The 15,116-nt window shown below is 34.2% G+C and overlaps 1 protein-coding gene and 1 long non-coding RNA gene across 22 annotated transcripts in view; one reads left to right on the top strand and one right to left on the bottom strand.

Annotated features, from left to right (window-relative positions):
• Positions 1–15,116, top strand: part of LOC140623665 (uncharacterized) — a 155,079-nt gene that overhangs the window by 8,884 nt on the left and 131,079 nt on the right. For 17 of the 20 annotated variants that reach the window (XR_012023211.1, XR_012023218.1, XR_012023219.1 and 14 more), the window contains exons 3-4: positions 3,678–3,779; positions 11,720–11,964. This is a non-coding gene — a long non-coding RNA (uncharacterized lncRNA). The remainder of the gene's footprint in view (positions 1–3,677; positions 3,780–11,719; positions 11,965–15,116) is intronic. The other 3 variants (XR_012023226.1, XR_012023220.1, XR_012023212.1) reach the window with 1 other exon arrangement.
• LOC140623662 (bifunctional heparan sulfate N-deacetylase/N-sulfotransferase 3) overlaps positions 9,491–15,116 on the bottom strand; it is a 172,737-nt gene continuing 167,111 nt past the window's right edge. For both annotated transcript variants that reach the window (XM_072810139.1, XM_072810140.1), the window contains one exon: positions 9,491–12,268. In XM_072810139.1, coding sequence (XP_072666240.1) covers positions 12,149–12,268 — 120 coding nt within the window. In that variant the 3' untranslated portion in view covers positions 9,491–12,148. The remainder of the gene's footprint in view (positions 12,269–15,116) is intronic.

Genomic DNA, 15,116 nt, shown 5'->3' with positions numbered 1-15,116 from the left:
TATATCTCCTCTGGCAAGGGAAACAAAAGCAAAATAAAACCGGTGGGACTAACCTAAAATATGAAAGGAACCTAAGTGTTTCATCAATAGATAAATGGATAAAGAAGAGGTGATATATATATATATATCAATATATATATCACAGAGTATTACTCAGCTCTCAAGAAGAATGAAATCTTGCCATTACCATGGATTAACATGGATAGATCTAGAGGGTATAATGCCAAGTGCACTGAGTCAGACAGAGGAAGGAAAATACTATATGATTTCACTCATACATGGGGTTTAAGAAATGAAACAAGCAAACAAAGAAAAAAGAGACAAACAGAAAAACAGACTCTTAAATACAGAAAACAAACTGATGGTTGCCGGATGGGAGGTAGGTGGAGGGATGGGTGAAATAAATAAAGGGTATTAAGAGTACATTTATCTTGACGAGCACTGAGAAATGTATACAACTGCTTAGTCATTATATCGTACATCTGAAACTAATATTTCATTGTATGTTAATTATCCTTGAGTTTTAAACAAAGGAAAAAGATAAGTGGATTATTTTTTAAGCACAGGATGATGTAAAGCATGTTTATATTCTGATGGGAAAGTTCCAGTGGAAATGGAAAATTGGTGGTGCAGGAGAGGTTTGGTGAATTTCTTAAGCAATTGTTTGTGGGATCTTGTGCACAAAGTAGGATTTGGCCTATGATGGTGGTTCAAGCAATTCATTTACAGAAACAGGATTATATGGGCATAGATGCTGGTAGGTGAGTGATGTGGTGGTCTGAACTTTTGAATATTCTTTTTTATTAATATCTAGTAATAGAAAGCAAGGTCATCAACTAAGAAGTTGGAGGAGGGAGTATTGGATATTTGAGGAGAGAGGTGAAGGTATAATTAGGAGATGGTGTAAGTAGACTTGGAACTGTAGGATTCCTGGGCCACATTTGGGACCCACTTGAATTCTTGTAATGAATTTAAGTTCATTTAAATTAAAATATTAGCATGACTGCATATTTTCTCTACAAAACATGGCTGCATAAGTATACGTGTAAAGCTGACTAAGAGTTGGAACTAAGGTTGGGGTTTGACAAGAAAGTAAACAAAGTGTAGCCATTCTGACTGGGCAGAGGGAGAAGGAGAGAAAGAATCTCAAGGATGCTCAGAGCTGAGCATAGAGCCTGACTGACACAGGGCTGGATCTCATGACCCTTACATCATGACCTGAGCCAAAATCAAGAGTCACATGTTTAACCAATTGAGCCACCCAGGCATCCCTCAGATCCTAAATTTTTATGATCTGTCTTCCATAAAAATTATAAATATCTATGTTAGTGAAAAGATAAGCTTATGTTTATGTAAACTGAATGAAATAAAAATTATAAGCAACCATTTTTTAAAAAGTACCACTAGGTGGCTCTGTTACCCTATTATTTAGGTCTGTGTTTAAAACCCTAGAAGGTTTTAACTTAAAACACATTCGTTTATTATTGTGCATAAATATATAAGTGAATGTGTAAATAGCATGAAAATGTCATCACATATAATGGATTCTATCAAGCTACCCTCTGGACTCTAGTTTTGTATAATATTCAGAGTAAATATTGAAAACTTAGATTCTACTAGAAAGGAACAACTTTCCCCTAGATGCAGATTCTAAGAATATGATTGAATACCACAGACCTTTTTTATATATTTGACCTTGATGTATAAGTTTTTAAAAATACTGAATTAATCGAGTAAAGATTTAATTCATTTCCTATTGTCTGAAGTATTTAAGTTGTTACATATTTTAATGTGGTATGTATCAAAGTAGACATTGATTTTGTTGGAGGAATAAAATATTTCTGCCCGATCTACCAGAGGACACAGATATAATCATATTCATCTTAGCTATAGCAGTATTTGATTCATGGTATATGTTCAATGAATGTTTGTTGAATGAGGAAGCTGGCATGATAAAAGTGAAAAAATTTCTGGGAAAGGAAAAATGAATTGTGAGTTAGTATATTAAAGAAAAAATAAGCTAGTATATTAAAGCAAAAATGACAAGTGTTTTTGGCCATGAGCACCTCTTACCTCAGTCTTTGCCAAAAAGTTTAAAAATTTTTGCCAAAATATTTTCACCTTCACACGGGGATATATTTTAAATCTTATAATAGAAATAATTTTAAATCTTATAATGGAAGTCATTTCACAGAGAAAATTTTATGACAAACTGAAACTGATCTTATAGGTCAATATTTGTAATTGTAATAGATCTTCACTATCTTCACAATCTTGGTATTAGAAATATATATTCTTCATTGGATAGCAAGGACTATATTAATGAACTTCTATTTGATTCTCAAAGAAATGGCAAGACTTGTTCAATACTCTGACTTACTGTACAATACTACTTTGGCTCAAGCTAAAATTTTTATATTACTTTTTAAAAAATCCTAAAACTGTAAAACATTGGTGTAAGAAATTGAGGATGACACAAAAAGGAAAGATATTCCATGCTTGTGGATTAGGAGAACCAATATTATGACAATATCCATTGAATACCTATCATGTGTCAGAGACTTGATACATAAATGCGGGGATACATTGATGTAAGAAAACAAATACACCTGCCTTCAAGAAACTTCAGTAGAAGATAACAGATGTAAGTAAAATTGGTAAATTATAGAGTTATAAGGTCACAAATATAATGGTAAAAAAAATAAAATTAGGATAATGGGAATCAGGAGTTCAGCGAAGAGGTAAAAGGACAAAAATTTTATATGTAAGGTTGCCGATGTTGGCATTTTGAAAAAAATGACATTTGCACAAAGACCCAAATAAATTGCAGGAGTTAGCCATGTGGACGTTTGAGGAAATGTCAGTACAAAGGCTTTAAAATAGCAAAGAAGTCAGTGCAACTGTTGCATAATGAGAGACAAGGAAGAAGAACTGAGGTCATAAAGGGGGATGTCAGATCATGTAAGTTGCAGTCTGACTGGAAAGGAGGGCTATTACAGGATTTTTAATAGAAGATTCCTCTGACTTAATTTGTAAGAAGGTTACTTTTGGATCTTGAGTGACAGTAGTTTATCAGGCACAGGGATGGAAGCAGGGAAGATATCCAAGATAAAGATGGTATTATCTCAGAACAGGGTGGCAGCAGTGGTGACAAGTGGTAGGTTTTGGATTGACTTGAAGAGTGAGCCAATGGGATTCCTTGGTGGAGTGAATGTGGGATGTGCTAATCAAGAGAGTGACTATTCTGTTGACAGATTCCACCAACTCTAAAGGCAATATTATACAAGAGCATGACTCATAAGCTGTGTCAACCACAGGATGGAACAGATTCCTTGGGAAGAAGATAAACATCTGCAGATGCGCTCCAGCTGCGGATTCAGGCTTACTACATCACTATGCCTATTCCCAGCTCTTCTTAACTGAGGCTGCATCTATCAGTCTATCAATAGTCTCTCAACCCTGCTGTTGGCTGTTTTTCTATGAGTCTCCATTGTTGCTAATTGAACCTGAGGTGTGATGCTTATACAGTGGGTATGAATTCCATGATCCTCAACCTGTGCAGAATGTAGTTTTCAATAACTGTTCCCATTCTAGTATATTTCATTACTAGAAACTTTTAAGTCTATTTTAGGAAAGCCCAGTCAAATTTCAGGTTCTTCTTTCCCTTTCTTCCCAAGGTGGTCATGACAATGGACATGAAGTGAGAGGGTGACATCTGGGCCTCATCTGTCATCTGTCCTGTGCTGGCATTGGGTGAACCTTATCAAGTTCCATCCTTGGTAAGTGGCTTCTAGCTTCCATGATCTGGGTTCCTTACAACCCCTAGAGTTATCAGTCTGGGCAGGTCATTAGGTGTCCTCCTGGTTTTAGCTGCCAAGTCTCTTTGGGTCTAAAGACCTGTTAGTGATTTTTGCAGCTTCCATAAAGAATGGGAACTTTCATGTTCCTGTGCCCCTGTGGAGCCTGTGCCATCCTAGGTCATATATACTTAGAACTATTTTAACTATTTTGCTCCCACACCATTGGTGGGCAGAGCACATAGAAGAGGTTGCTGCTTTACAGAGTTTTAGATGGAAAGTAGGACACAGTTTTCTCTACTCTTGGATTCTCAGGTCTCTCATTCTTTCATTTTCAAAACTCACTTTGGTGGCAAGGAGAAAGGGCAGGGGAAGAAGAAACTCATTCTCATGTATACCTCTCTCTTTTCCCTTTCCAAAATTTTAAAAGTTCCAGCCAGACAACTTCCGGTCTGGGAGTAGAATGGGAAGGTGATAGGAGGTATAGTCTGGCTTTCCATCTATTTGCCTTCCAGTCTCTTGTTTATGATATAAATATTGGCCTTTGGTACTTAAATTACTTCCAACTCCTATGCCAGCAGCTCTCACACTTTTTGGTCTGAGGATCTCTCTACATTATAAAAAAATTATTGAGGACTCCAAAGGATTTTTGTTTAGAAGGGTTATATCTATTAATATTTACTGTATTAGAAATTTAAGTTGAGGAATTAAAAAGTATCAATTAATTTAAAAGTAAGAGCAAACTCATAATAAGATCATGGTTTTAATGAAAAATAACTGTTTTTCAAAACAAAAAATATAGTGAGTGGCATTGTGTTACATTTATGTATATCTCTTTAGTGTTTGGTTTAATAGAAGACAGCTGGATACTGATATTTATTTTTGCAATCTATTTTGATATGTTGTTTTTATTGAAGTATATGAAGAAAATCTGACCTTACACAAATATGTATTTGGAAGTGTAAATTTATAGCTTTTTCAGATTATTGTGGATATTTTTCTTTGTTAAAACTTAATAAGTGACATTTTCTTTTTTTTTAATTAATTAATTAATTTATTTATTTATGATAGTCAGAGAGAGAGAGAGAGAGGCAGAGACATAGGCAGAGGGAGAAGCAGGCTCCATGCACCAGGAGCCCGACATGGGATTCGATCCCGGGTCTCCAGGATCGCGCCCTGGGCCAAAGGCAGGCGCTAAACCGCTGCGCCACCCAGGGATCCCAATAAGTGACATTTTCTTAAATGATATTTGTAATGTGGAATTTGAACCAACTCAGTAAACTTTCCACATTTTGTTACATTTAAAACTATTTGTTTTGCCCAAGAGTTGAACTTTTGCTGTTATAATGATGTACCATGTATAATGATTCTGTAACCTCCTGCATAGGTCATTTGGAAAATATTGGTTCACAGAGTTATGCAGATCTTTCAAATGTTAATATATTTCATTATATAACATTAGAAAATATTTGTTAATATCACCATCAGTCTCATCAAAAAAAGTATTTAAATATTAGTCTGCTGTTGACTTCTTAGCAGATACAAGTTCTACATAATTTTAATTTTCACTTGAAAGCTCAGTTTTTATCATTGGCAATAAATACAGTCAGTTGTTTTTCTTGAAGTGACAGGCTCACTTTGTTCATTTTCAAAAAAATCTCTTCCAATTACTGAAGTCTGCATAACCATAGTTCTCTGTCAGTCATTTTTTCAAGTAAAGATGGTGCTTCACAAATAAAGTAGCCAGTTTTCTTTTAGCTTAAATATATTGAATAAAAATAAGAAAAAAAAAGTTCAATTTGCAACTCAATTGCTCAAGTGCTTTTCCTTGAGACAACTATCTACTTCAGTATGTGGCAGAAGTGCCTTAGGCGTGCTTCACATTTTGTCACAGAGAGATTAAAAAGACAGGTACTCAAGGTTGAAATTTAATAATATTAATAATTCTTACTGCTTCACCAAGGGCATTCTGAAGTGCAACTTTTTTTTTTTTAACGTGTGTGTGTGTGTGTGTGTGTGATGGTGAAGAATACAGTGACTACTAATACAGACTGATGTCACTATCTTGATTTATGTTAAAGCAGCAGCAGCAGTTTTACCCAATATTGCTATTGCAAAATTAGGGGAAGAAATCAATAAAATGACAAAGGAATATAATAAATTAGTATTATTATGAAAATATTTTGACCTGCAGACCCTCTGAAGGGTACCCCTTTTGCCAGAGGTCCGCAGACAATACCTTTACAACTACTGCACTAATGTACTAAATAAGGCTATGTAGCTGACAGAGGTCTTAGCTATTAGTTAATCTCATGGATAATATCCAATATCTGATGCTGGATTCAGCTGCTCCTTAGATCTCTTCCTCTGTAATCTTCTCATCAAATTGGCTGCTGTTGATCCTGAATATTTAGACTTATTTTTTTAAATGATAGATTATTGCTGTTGTGATAAAAATAGTACATGTACTTGGAAATAAAAATTCAAATATTTCTCCCTCATCCCACAGTCTAGTCCCATTTAGTAAAGGTAGCTCCCTTTTAGCTTTTCTTTTCAAGTTGTGCTGATTATCTCCATAATTCTGGTTAGTTTTTACCTTAATTTCTTGTTTTGTCAACTTCAGGCAATATCTGTTGGCTTCCCAACAGATAGGATCCTTCCCAACTGAAGGATCAGACATTTAGCTCACTTATATCATTCTTCTCATTTATACTCTTGTTCATTCTCCTACTTTTGAGCATATATTCATATTTTTATTTTTGTTTATGACCTCTTTTTGTTATGTTTGTGGCTTTAAATAATATGCTTAAGCATAGATTTCTGCTGAACTTACCGTAGGCTGAAAGCAAATCAGAGTGTTCTCCAAAGAGAAGTGATTGGTTGAGCTACTTAGGCCCAGTTTCTGCTTGTAGCTTTACCATCTAGATGATTCTCAGCTCCTGCTGGGTGGCAAAATTTGTGGGAGACAGGAAGAATCAAATGTTACAAAAACTGATGATAAGTAAAACAAGGAGAAAATGGGTTCAGTGATCACATTTGACTTCTTCCATTAACAGATGGAGAAATTGAGGCCCAAAGTGGAAAAAGTGACCTATCCAATATTATCTAGTTAAGAATAGAAGCTGGGCTACAGTCTGATCTATCCTCTTTGCTAGTCTAGTTGTACTGAGGACATCCCTATAACTAATTGGGGATAGAAACAATATGGTTTTGTCAAACTGATCATAGATGGGAGTGAGAATTTCTCAATATTATATTGCATAGCCTTTTGTTATTTTTGAAATCATAATCTTTAACTTCTTTAAAGTTTGTGAGCATACTCATTTGTGTGTGAAGTAGACTTTATTTTCCAATAGTAGGTTTTGTAGGTCTTTAAAGGTTGTTTGTTTTCATAATTATTAAACTTGTTATGGTGATCTGTGATCAATGATTATGACTTGCTCAAAGCTCAGATTATGATTAGCATTTTTTAAATCAATAAGGTACATTTTAATTAAGTAAAAATAAAATAAAATAAAAAATAAAAGTTGTGTTTGTTTTGAAGGATACAAATCAAGTTCTGAAAAGATACACTAGAACCCTAGGAGTATATAACATTTTGAGCTCACATTTCTATTTAAAGTGGTTGAAACAAACAAAATAAATAAATAAATAAATAATTCAGATTAAAAATATCATTTACCAAATAGAAAAAAGAAGACCGATCTTTTCTGGTCCAACTGTATAAATTATGCACAATACTTAGGAGCAAGATCTGGTTTCCATTTTAGTTATTGATTTGAAATAGTGCATTTTGGCATCCAATATATAGACAGCAGGCATTTCCTGTACTTAATTTATTCCCTCATAACCAAGAAGCAGCTTGATATAGACAGTTTTATGTAAGGTTTGTCACAGATCCTGTGTGCTTTGGAAATGTTTCACATTTCATTAAATTTAATTCAGTTTTCTCTATGATAAAATGTGGGTAAATACATTCCTTCTAACAATATCCTGGAGACTTTATGCTGCGGGTAATGAATTTGTGAAATTTGCTTTTACTCCTTGAAAGGGATTGCTAGGCAAATAAAATATTTGCCTAAATCTGGCAAGTAAATGTCTTTCTTAAGTACTTATTGATATTCGTCATGATTCCTTTCTCTAAGAGATGCTCCAAAGGAGATGGTGAAAATATAGGGGGCTCCAATTTTAATGATTTACTAGTCTTTGTATTTATAACTTTTGGGAATAGGCTGAGAAATGATAGAAACTCAAAGATATAGAATTAATGGAAGAAGGTACAAGGGGAGGTTAAAAATAAATTTCATATAATAATAATTGAATAAATTCCTTGTGACATTTGTTAAGAGCAATGAATGTATAGAGAAGTCTTATAGACAATTTATTGAGGATGAAAAATGGCAAGAATTAGTAGTAGCAATGAGTGGTGGGGAAGTGGCCTCCATATTCTGTTAGGTACCCTTGGCCACAGGTGAGTGGCGTACTCAAAGTAGAGTTTAGCTTTTCTTGGGAATGGAATAAATGTCACACTGTCTTGGTTTGACCAAGACATGGCTTGACCTTATAAATTTAGTCTGCTTTTAAGTAAAGTAGGTGAAGAGAAGATAAACATTTCTAGCCAACACAAATTATTTCTTAAGGATTATCCACCGCAAGTATTCATTGCTTTTTCCATGACTGCCAACTATTTGGGGATGGGGGTATGTGTGCTTGGGATGGGGTGGGCAGGATGGGTGCTTGGGATGGGGTGGGCAGCAGCTATGTTGTAGGTGATAACAAAGTAGAGTCAGCTTTGGCAGAATAGAATTCAGCTATAGAGAGTAATTTGAATTAGAGAAATTCCTTCATACGAAACATATGAGCAATTCATTGCCTCTCCATTGGTTAGAACTTTGGGTTAAAACCTATCTCTTGGAAATTGCAGTACTGATATCTCTGGAAAGTATAGTATTACAAATCATCATAAGCCACTAATATTGATAAGGTTGGTTTATTAGCCAGTCACCAGTTGGTCCTGTAGTAGATGGAACATAGGATGATATATTTAGATAGGAATTGAGGAGTCAGATGTACTGGAGAACTGTGTGTGTGAGATAAACCTATAGGGAAGTCAAATGGCACATGTGTGGACAGGGTGGCAGAGGGGCATTGCAGCATGAGAAAATCTGATTTCTATAAAAGGTGCTGGAATAGAGAAAAAAAGTTTATTGAAGATGTGGATAAATGGCTAACAACCTCCACTTTTTTTTTTCAGAGATTATTTGTTTTGATAGATTTTTTTTTAAATAGAAGAGAGATTAGCTAACACCCTTTAAAACTCTAAAGAGAGGAACCCATTTGTGGGAAGCAGAGCAGAGTGCTAGGAGTAAGAAATGCTGTAATCATTCAGGTTCTGAAGTTCAAGTAACAGCTGTGTGTTTCTCTTACTCTCTTATGTTAGGATCCCGAGGTAACCCTAGGAATTGCTTTACATCTATTAGAACTAAAAAACTGCTAATATTGATTAGAAGGATCTGTGAAGGGTTATAGTAAAAATAAACTTACTTATTTCTTAATTGGAGGTTTTCTATGCATCTCTCCATTTTGAGTTATATTAGTGGTATCTGTGTTTTATAACCACCTCCCACTCCGTCCCAGACAAACACAAACAATCAAATACCTACTTGTTACCTAAAATCACTAGGCCCAAACTCTTCATTTTCTTATCACAGTTTATTGTTGTACATATGAGGTACCATGCTACTATCAGAATTATATCCAGGTTTTTTATTTTAAAAAACTCAGAGAAAAAATGTTTCCAGTAATTTTCATTCAATGTGAATGACAAGAATATCATAGCTATGAACATTGAAATAACCATTTCATTTCTTCCTGAGGAAGTTCCAATTTTAAGCAATGAAAAAAGGAATTCTATACAAAGCTAGTTTTAAATCACATTAGTTCTCATTCTTTTCTCACATGTATTTATGTTCCTTTTAGAATAGCGTAATAACCAGCTGGAGTACATAACGTAAAAAGTATGTATGTCCTCTAGAATTTGATGTTGCCTCCAAGATACATTGAATGCTCAAAAATCCTTTAAAAGGTTTGCTACTATAGATAGCATAATACCTGTACTGTGAATGAGTAAATTTTGGTATGATCTGTTCCTTTTTATTTCATTATACAAGCATCCCGTATGTTTTTAAACATTTATCTTAAAGGGTGGCTGTTTGGTAGAGTTAGTTTACCTAGACAAAATTACGCCATTAGCACTTTGTTTAGAAATTTAAATATACATCTCATCATTAAAACACAAATGTACCATTTTTCTTTTTTTATCAGTAGAAATGTCAAAATAAAAACATTACATTGTATATAACTGCTGGGGCCTATTCTCACTGTGTGTGCCTCTCTTCAGCCAGTTTTCTTAAATTAGTGGAGATGAAAGACTATTCATTTGTCTTCCATGCTGGGCAAGTACTGCTTAAAAAAGGCAGCAGTAAGCACAAAGATTGAGTTTGCCATATTTGTCCAAATGACTCTGATTTTGCTTCCTTAATTGGGGTCTTAAAAACTTGCTCCTTCTCTAATTCTTTTGACTATTAGATTGTTTAAAAATTAGTGTATCATTTGAGTACGTAAAACTTTAATAAAAAATATGTAATAATCATAATGTAATTTTAGAAATTTATAGTAAGTGAAAGGATCTCAAACTTTATTTTCTAAGTAGTGAATAACTGATAGAGTTCAGTTTCACACATTATAATGAAAAAGTATTTGGGTTGTAGCTTTTCCTTGCATATCTTTTTTTTTTTCCCTGATCATACTTTTGATAACATTTTATAACAGCTTATGTAATCATAGTAGGTATTTACCACTTAATGTTTTTATGTGTACAGTGAATTTAAAAATTAAGTAGATATAAGCATAGGACAATAAGTATGATTCTTTTCTTTTTTGAATACTTTATTAATCTTATTTAAAATTTAAGTGTAAATATAGTTCAGGAAATCATATCTAGCTTATCTTTTTACTTCCTCATTTAATTTGGTAGATAATCTGTATATTTAACTGTGTTTTATTATCTTCCACAAGAGAATATACAAAATAATCTCAAAAAAAAAAGTGGGACTTGGCCCTGGCTTATTTTTTTCTGCCTTATATTAAAAGTATCATGGGAAATATCAGATTAAAAATCATATATCAATTTGTCTTTTTGTTATAATCTCTACATTACATGATTTCATTTTTAGGTATCTGGAAAAATGTAGTTTTTCTATAATTTTAATGTGAATAACATAACATATTGTTTAGAGACACTGTGCTTACTTTTCATTTAATAGGTTTTGTTCTGGAGAAAAATTTTAAAAAGTTATTCACTTTTAAAAGTCAGTATGAAAAAAAAAAAAGTCAGTATGTTTCTGGAGATGACACATACCTCACATTTTATGCAAGTACTTCTGTAGAACCAGTGAGGACTACTGGAGTAGACTTGTAGCTCACAAAAAGAGGATAAAACTTGTCAATGATATATATTCAGACCCCTATAATTTCTCCCTTTTAGAAGATTTAGTGAGTACACTTTACATTACTATTTACCATTTTAGTATTCTCAGTGTGTTTCCATATGCCTTTTGATGGCTTTACAACATATCTCAGAATAGCAATTACATTATGACAGAGGAGTTAGTAATTTTTACATAAATACACTAGAGTATGTATATGAAAAATCAATTTTTTTGCTATAGCACTTACCTTTTTATTTTGATGCAGATAAACCTCATATATAACTTTTTCACTCTCTGGTCTAGCACAAATTGTAATTTATAATTCTTTCTAAATATTCATAGATTTATATCTTGGCAAGCATTTTTCATGGGTATTATGCCTTTGGCATTTTATGCTACATTGTGATGTTTATTTTTCTTCTCATTTTGTAGGACACTTTATAGGATCAAATAAGAAAACATTGTACAGGCAAACAGTGGTCTAAAAATCTACAGAGACACAATCTTAGTTGATATATAAAAGTGTAAATATTACTATGAAATGGAACAATTCTGCATTTGTGTTTGATACCTATATTGGTTGCAGTTGACTTCCACGAGTGCACAGTAGTCTACAATAATCCCACAGGCTCAGATATGGATTAAGAGAAAGGCCATAGGCCCAAGGCTTGTAACAGGTATGTTTTCTTTTTTGTTGTTGTTGTTGTTTTCTAATCATCCACATGCCAGCACATGGAAGGAACTTTGTTCTTTTTTCTCATTTGAAGAGGTATATTTTTAAACAGCCTTTTGGTAGCTTCTGGAAGCTTTGGGAAAGGTGAGCATTATATGGCAGATGGATTCTCCAGAAGTTTTTCAGTGCTATCTCACTTTCTGCAGCTCCTGCCTCAGCCAGGATGGCAAGGGCTGCCCCAGTTTGTGCAGCAGCTTTGAGAGTTCCACGTTGTGATCTCTGTAGTAGCTTGACAGAAATGCTCTGCTCTGCGGTTGGACATAAAAGTACATTTCATTTTTTTGATTAAAGTATACTTCATATACTTTGATGATGTTTAAATTTGCATCAAGCGTACCATACCTGGGTTGAGATTTATCTTAAGCATGTAGGATATTTATTTATTTAGCAAAACATAAACACGATGACTCTCTTCTTCAAAAAAGACACTCTATATACATACACTGTTTTTACTAGGGAAAGAGCTTTTGTATTAAACTTGTGATTTATTTGTGCAAAATTAAGTGTTAAAATAATTTGATTGACTTGTCATAAAAATAGTTGTAACAACTGGTTGGGTCTAATATTATGCTCTTATTAAAATCATCCTTGCTTTGAGAATGTTAGATGCTTGATGTTTTGATACATCTATAATATAAAATACTCCTTTGCCATCATTAATTTACATTAGATTTAGAAGGTACGTAATTCTTTCTTAAGAGATGTTTTAAGGCATACAAAAGCATATTGCTAAAAACAATATTGTGGTAGACTTAAAAATGCAGTAGGTAAACCAGGGTAACCTCTAACCTACTATATTTGTATAATTTGGCCTAAAGAAGCAAAATAATGCCTTGTAATCTAGCTTGACTTAAAGGGAGGTAGATTTCTCTTCAAAAAAAAAAAGATTTTAATAATTGGAACTGTCAAACTGGGAAGGGCTGTGCTATGAACTGGCATTTAGTGGAATTCATATATAGGTTGGATGATCATTGCTAGGATTGTTGTGAAGGAGGGATTTCTGCATGTGTATCTGTACCTCCACACCTTGTACTATTCTGAGATTTTCCATGGAGTCGAACTTTAAAAAGTTTTTATTTAATTCCATGTGCTGTTCTTTTAAAATGTAATATCTGGTATTCCATTTTAAATTCCATAGAAGCAAGTCTCATTTTGTATTGATAATTTCAATGTAACATAGCGGTTTTTGTAGGAATCATGATCACTGGAATTAAATAGAGTATTTGTGCTATATTCTTTTTCTTTTTTTAAAAGATTTTATTTTATTTATTCAGAGAGGCACAGAGAGACACAGGCAGAGGGAGAAGCAGGCTCCACGCAGGGAGCCCAACGTGGGACTCAATCCTGGGTCTCCAGGATCACGCCCGGGCTGCAGGCGGTGCTAAACTGCTGCGCCACCAGGGCTGCCCCTAGGATGAGCCTTTGATCTTTGAGTACAGTCTGAGTTTCTGAATTTTGCCATTTTGTTCTCTCTTATTGGCTTACTTTGTACTATTTCTCATTATGACAGAAGTCCTGCTTGGAACAGCAGCTTGGGGTTACCCGGTTCCTGCCAGCTTGCTCCCTAGTATTTCCATATGATAAGTGATTATCCTACATCTTAACTAAGTCTAGAATTTAACCTCCTAGGATTCATTTCTACTATTTATCCCTTTGGAGTTTGAATTGAACCTCCTAGTACTGAGGATTATCTCAATCTTACCTCAGCCTATTCGCCTTTTGGGCATTATTTTCAAACCTGGCTGCTGTGTTTGTCCATAGACAAACCCCTGTCCTGTGCCCTGTCTTGTGTTTATATGTGTGCCCATGATCATGTCCCCTTCATCAAGTACCCTTTCCTCTTGATGCTCTGCTTCCTCATTATAGCAAAATAAATGAAATGAGATTTGTAATACACAATATGTTCTATTTTAGAGTCTAATATGTTCAGGCTAAAGGGTACTAGAACAGAACTTTGTGGTATGCAGGACTTATTGAACACACATTGTTATCTGGCAGTCATTTAGAAGGGGGAATATTTTATTTATTTATTTATATTTTTTATAACATTTATTGACTGTGTTTTTTTTTTTTTTTTAAGATTTTATTTATTTATTCATGAGAGACATAGAGAAAGAGAGAGAGGCAGAGACATAGGCAGAGGGAGAAGCAGGCTCCATACAGGGAGCCTGATGTGGGACTCGATCCCGGGACTCCAGGATCACGCCCTGGGCCAAAGGCGGTGCTAAACCACAGAGCCACCCAGGGATTCCCCAGATGGGGGAATATTTTAGCTGGTAAGATCACAGATAGGATATATGCTAATGTATGTCAATGTAATCTGACTACTTCATGCAAACTCATGTAAAATAATAGGAAGAGATAGTAATATCTTTTATAACATAAAAATATAATAAAAGATGGAATCATATAATATATTCAATATCAGGTTGTTTATTGATGTATTATTAAACTAAAGAGTATTCTATGCTTTTGATTTTGAGAGATAATAGATTTAGTGGTATTAATTTAGAGTGTCAGTTTTTATTCCTTTTCTACACTATATTTTCATAAACAAGTAAAAGTAGAAGTAGGCCAACAACTTTCTTAATTTACCTAGATTAGATGCATTCTATGATGTTTTGGTGACAGTTGGGTACTGCCATTTTTCTGTAATAGGAGAAGCAAGCAATGTTGTGACACTATTGCCTTTCCTTTACCCTTGCCTTCTCTCTGGTCACTATCTGCATAAAGTCAACCATTCCATTCCCTAAAATAAATGCAGTATATACATGATATTGTGATATAATAAGGAACATATATATTTGGTTTTCATCTCTGGTTCCTGGCACAGAGCTCCTAAAACCCTTGCAATTTCCTAAGTGATAGGGTGAGAGGAGTGTCTTTTGTTATTCATAATAAGCCCTTTTAAGCCAAATCTGAGTTTATGCTAATGAAGTGACTCTTGCTGGGGGCATAGGTAGCTTCAGATAGGGACTAGTTGCTAGAGGAAGGAACATAAGATTAGAGGTTGGGAACTCTCAACCCCAGCCTCTGACCTCTAGAGAAGGAAAAAAGAACTGAGGATTAAGGAAGTTACTAACGGCCAGTGATTTA

The sequence above is a fragment of the Canis lupus genome, chromosome 33, assembly GCF_048164855.1.
Source record: "Canis lupus baileyi chromosome 33, mCanLup2.hap1, whole genome shotgun sequence".
NCBI classification, from domain to species: Eukaryota; Metazoa; Chordata; class Mammalia; order Carnivora; family Canidae; genus Canis; species Canis lupus.
Note: the sequence above shows the minus strand (reverse complement) of the source record. Positions and strands in the feature narration are given on the sequence as shown.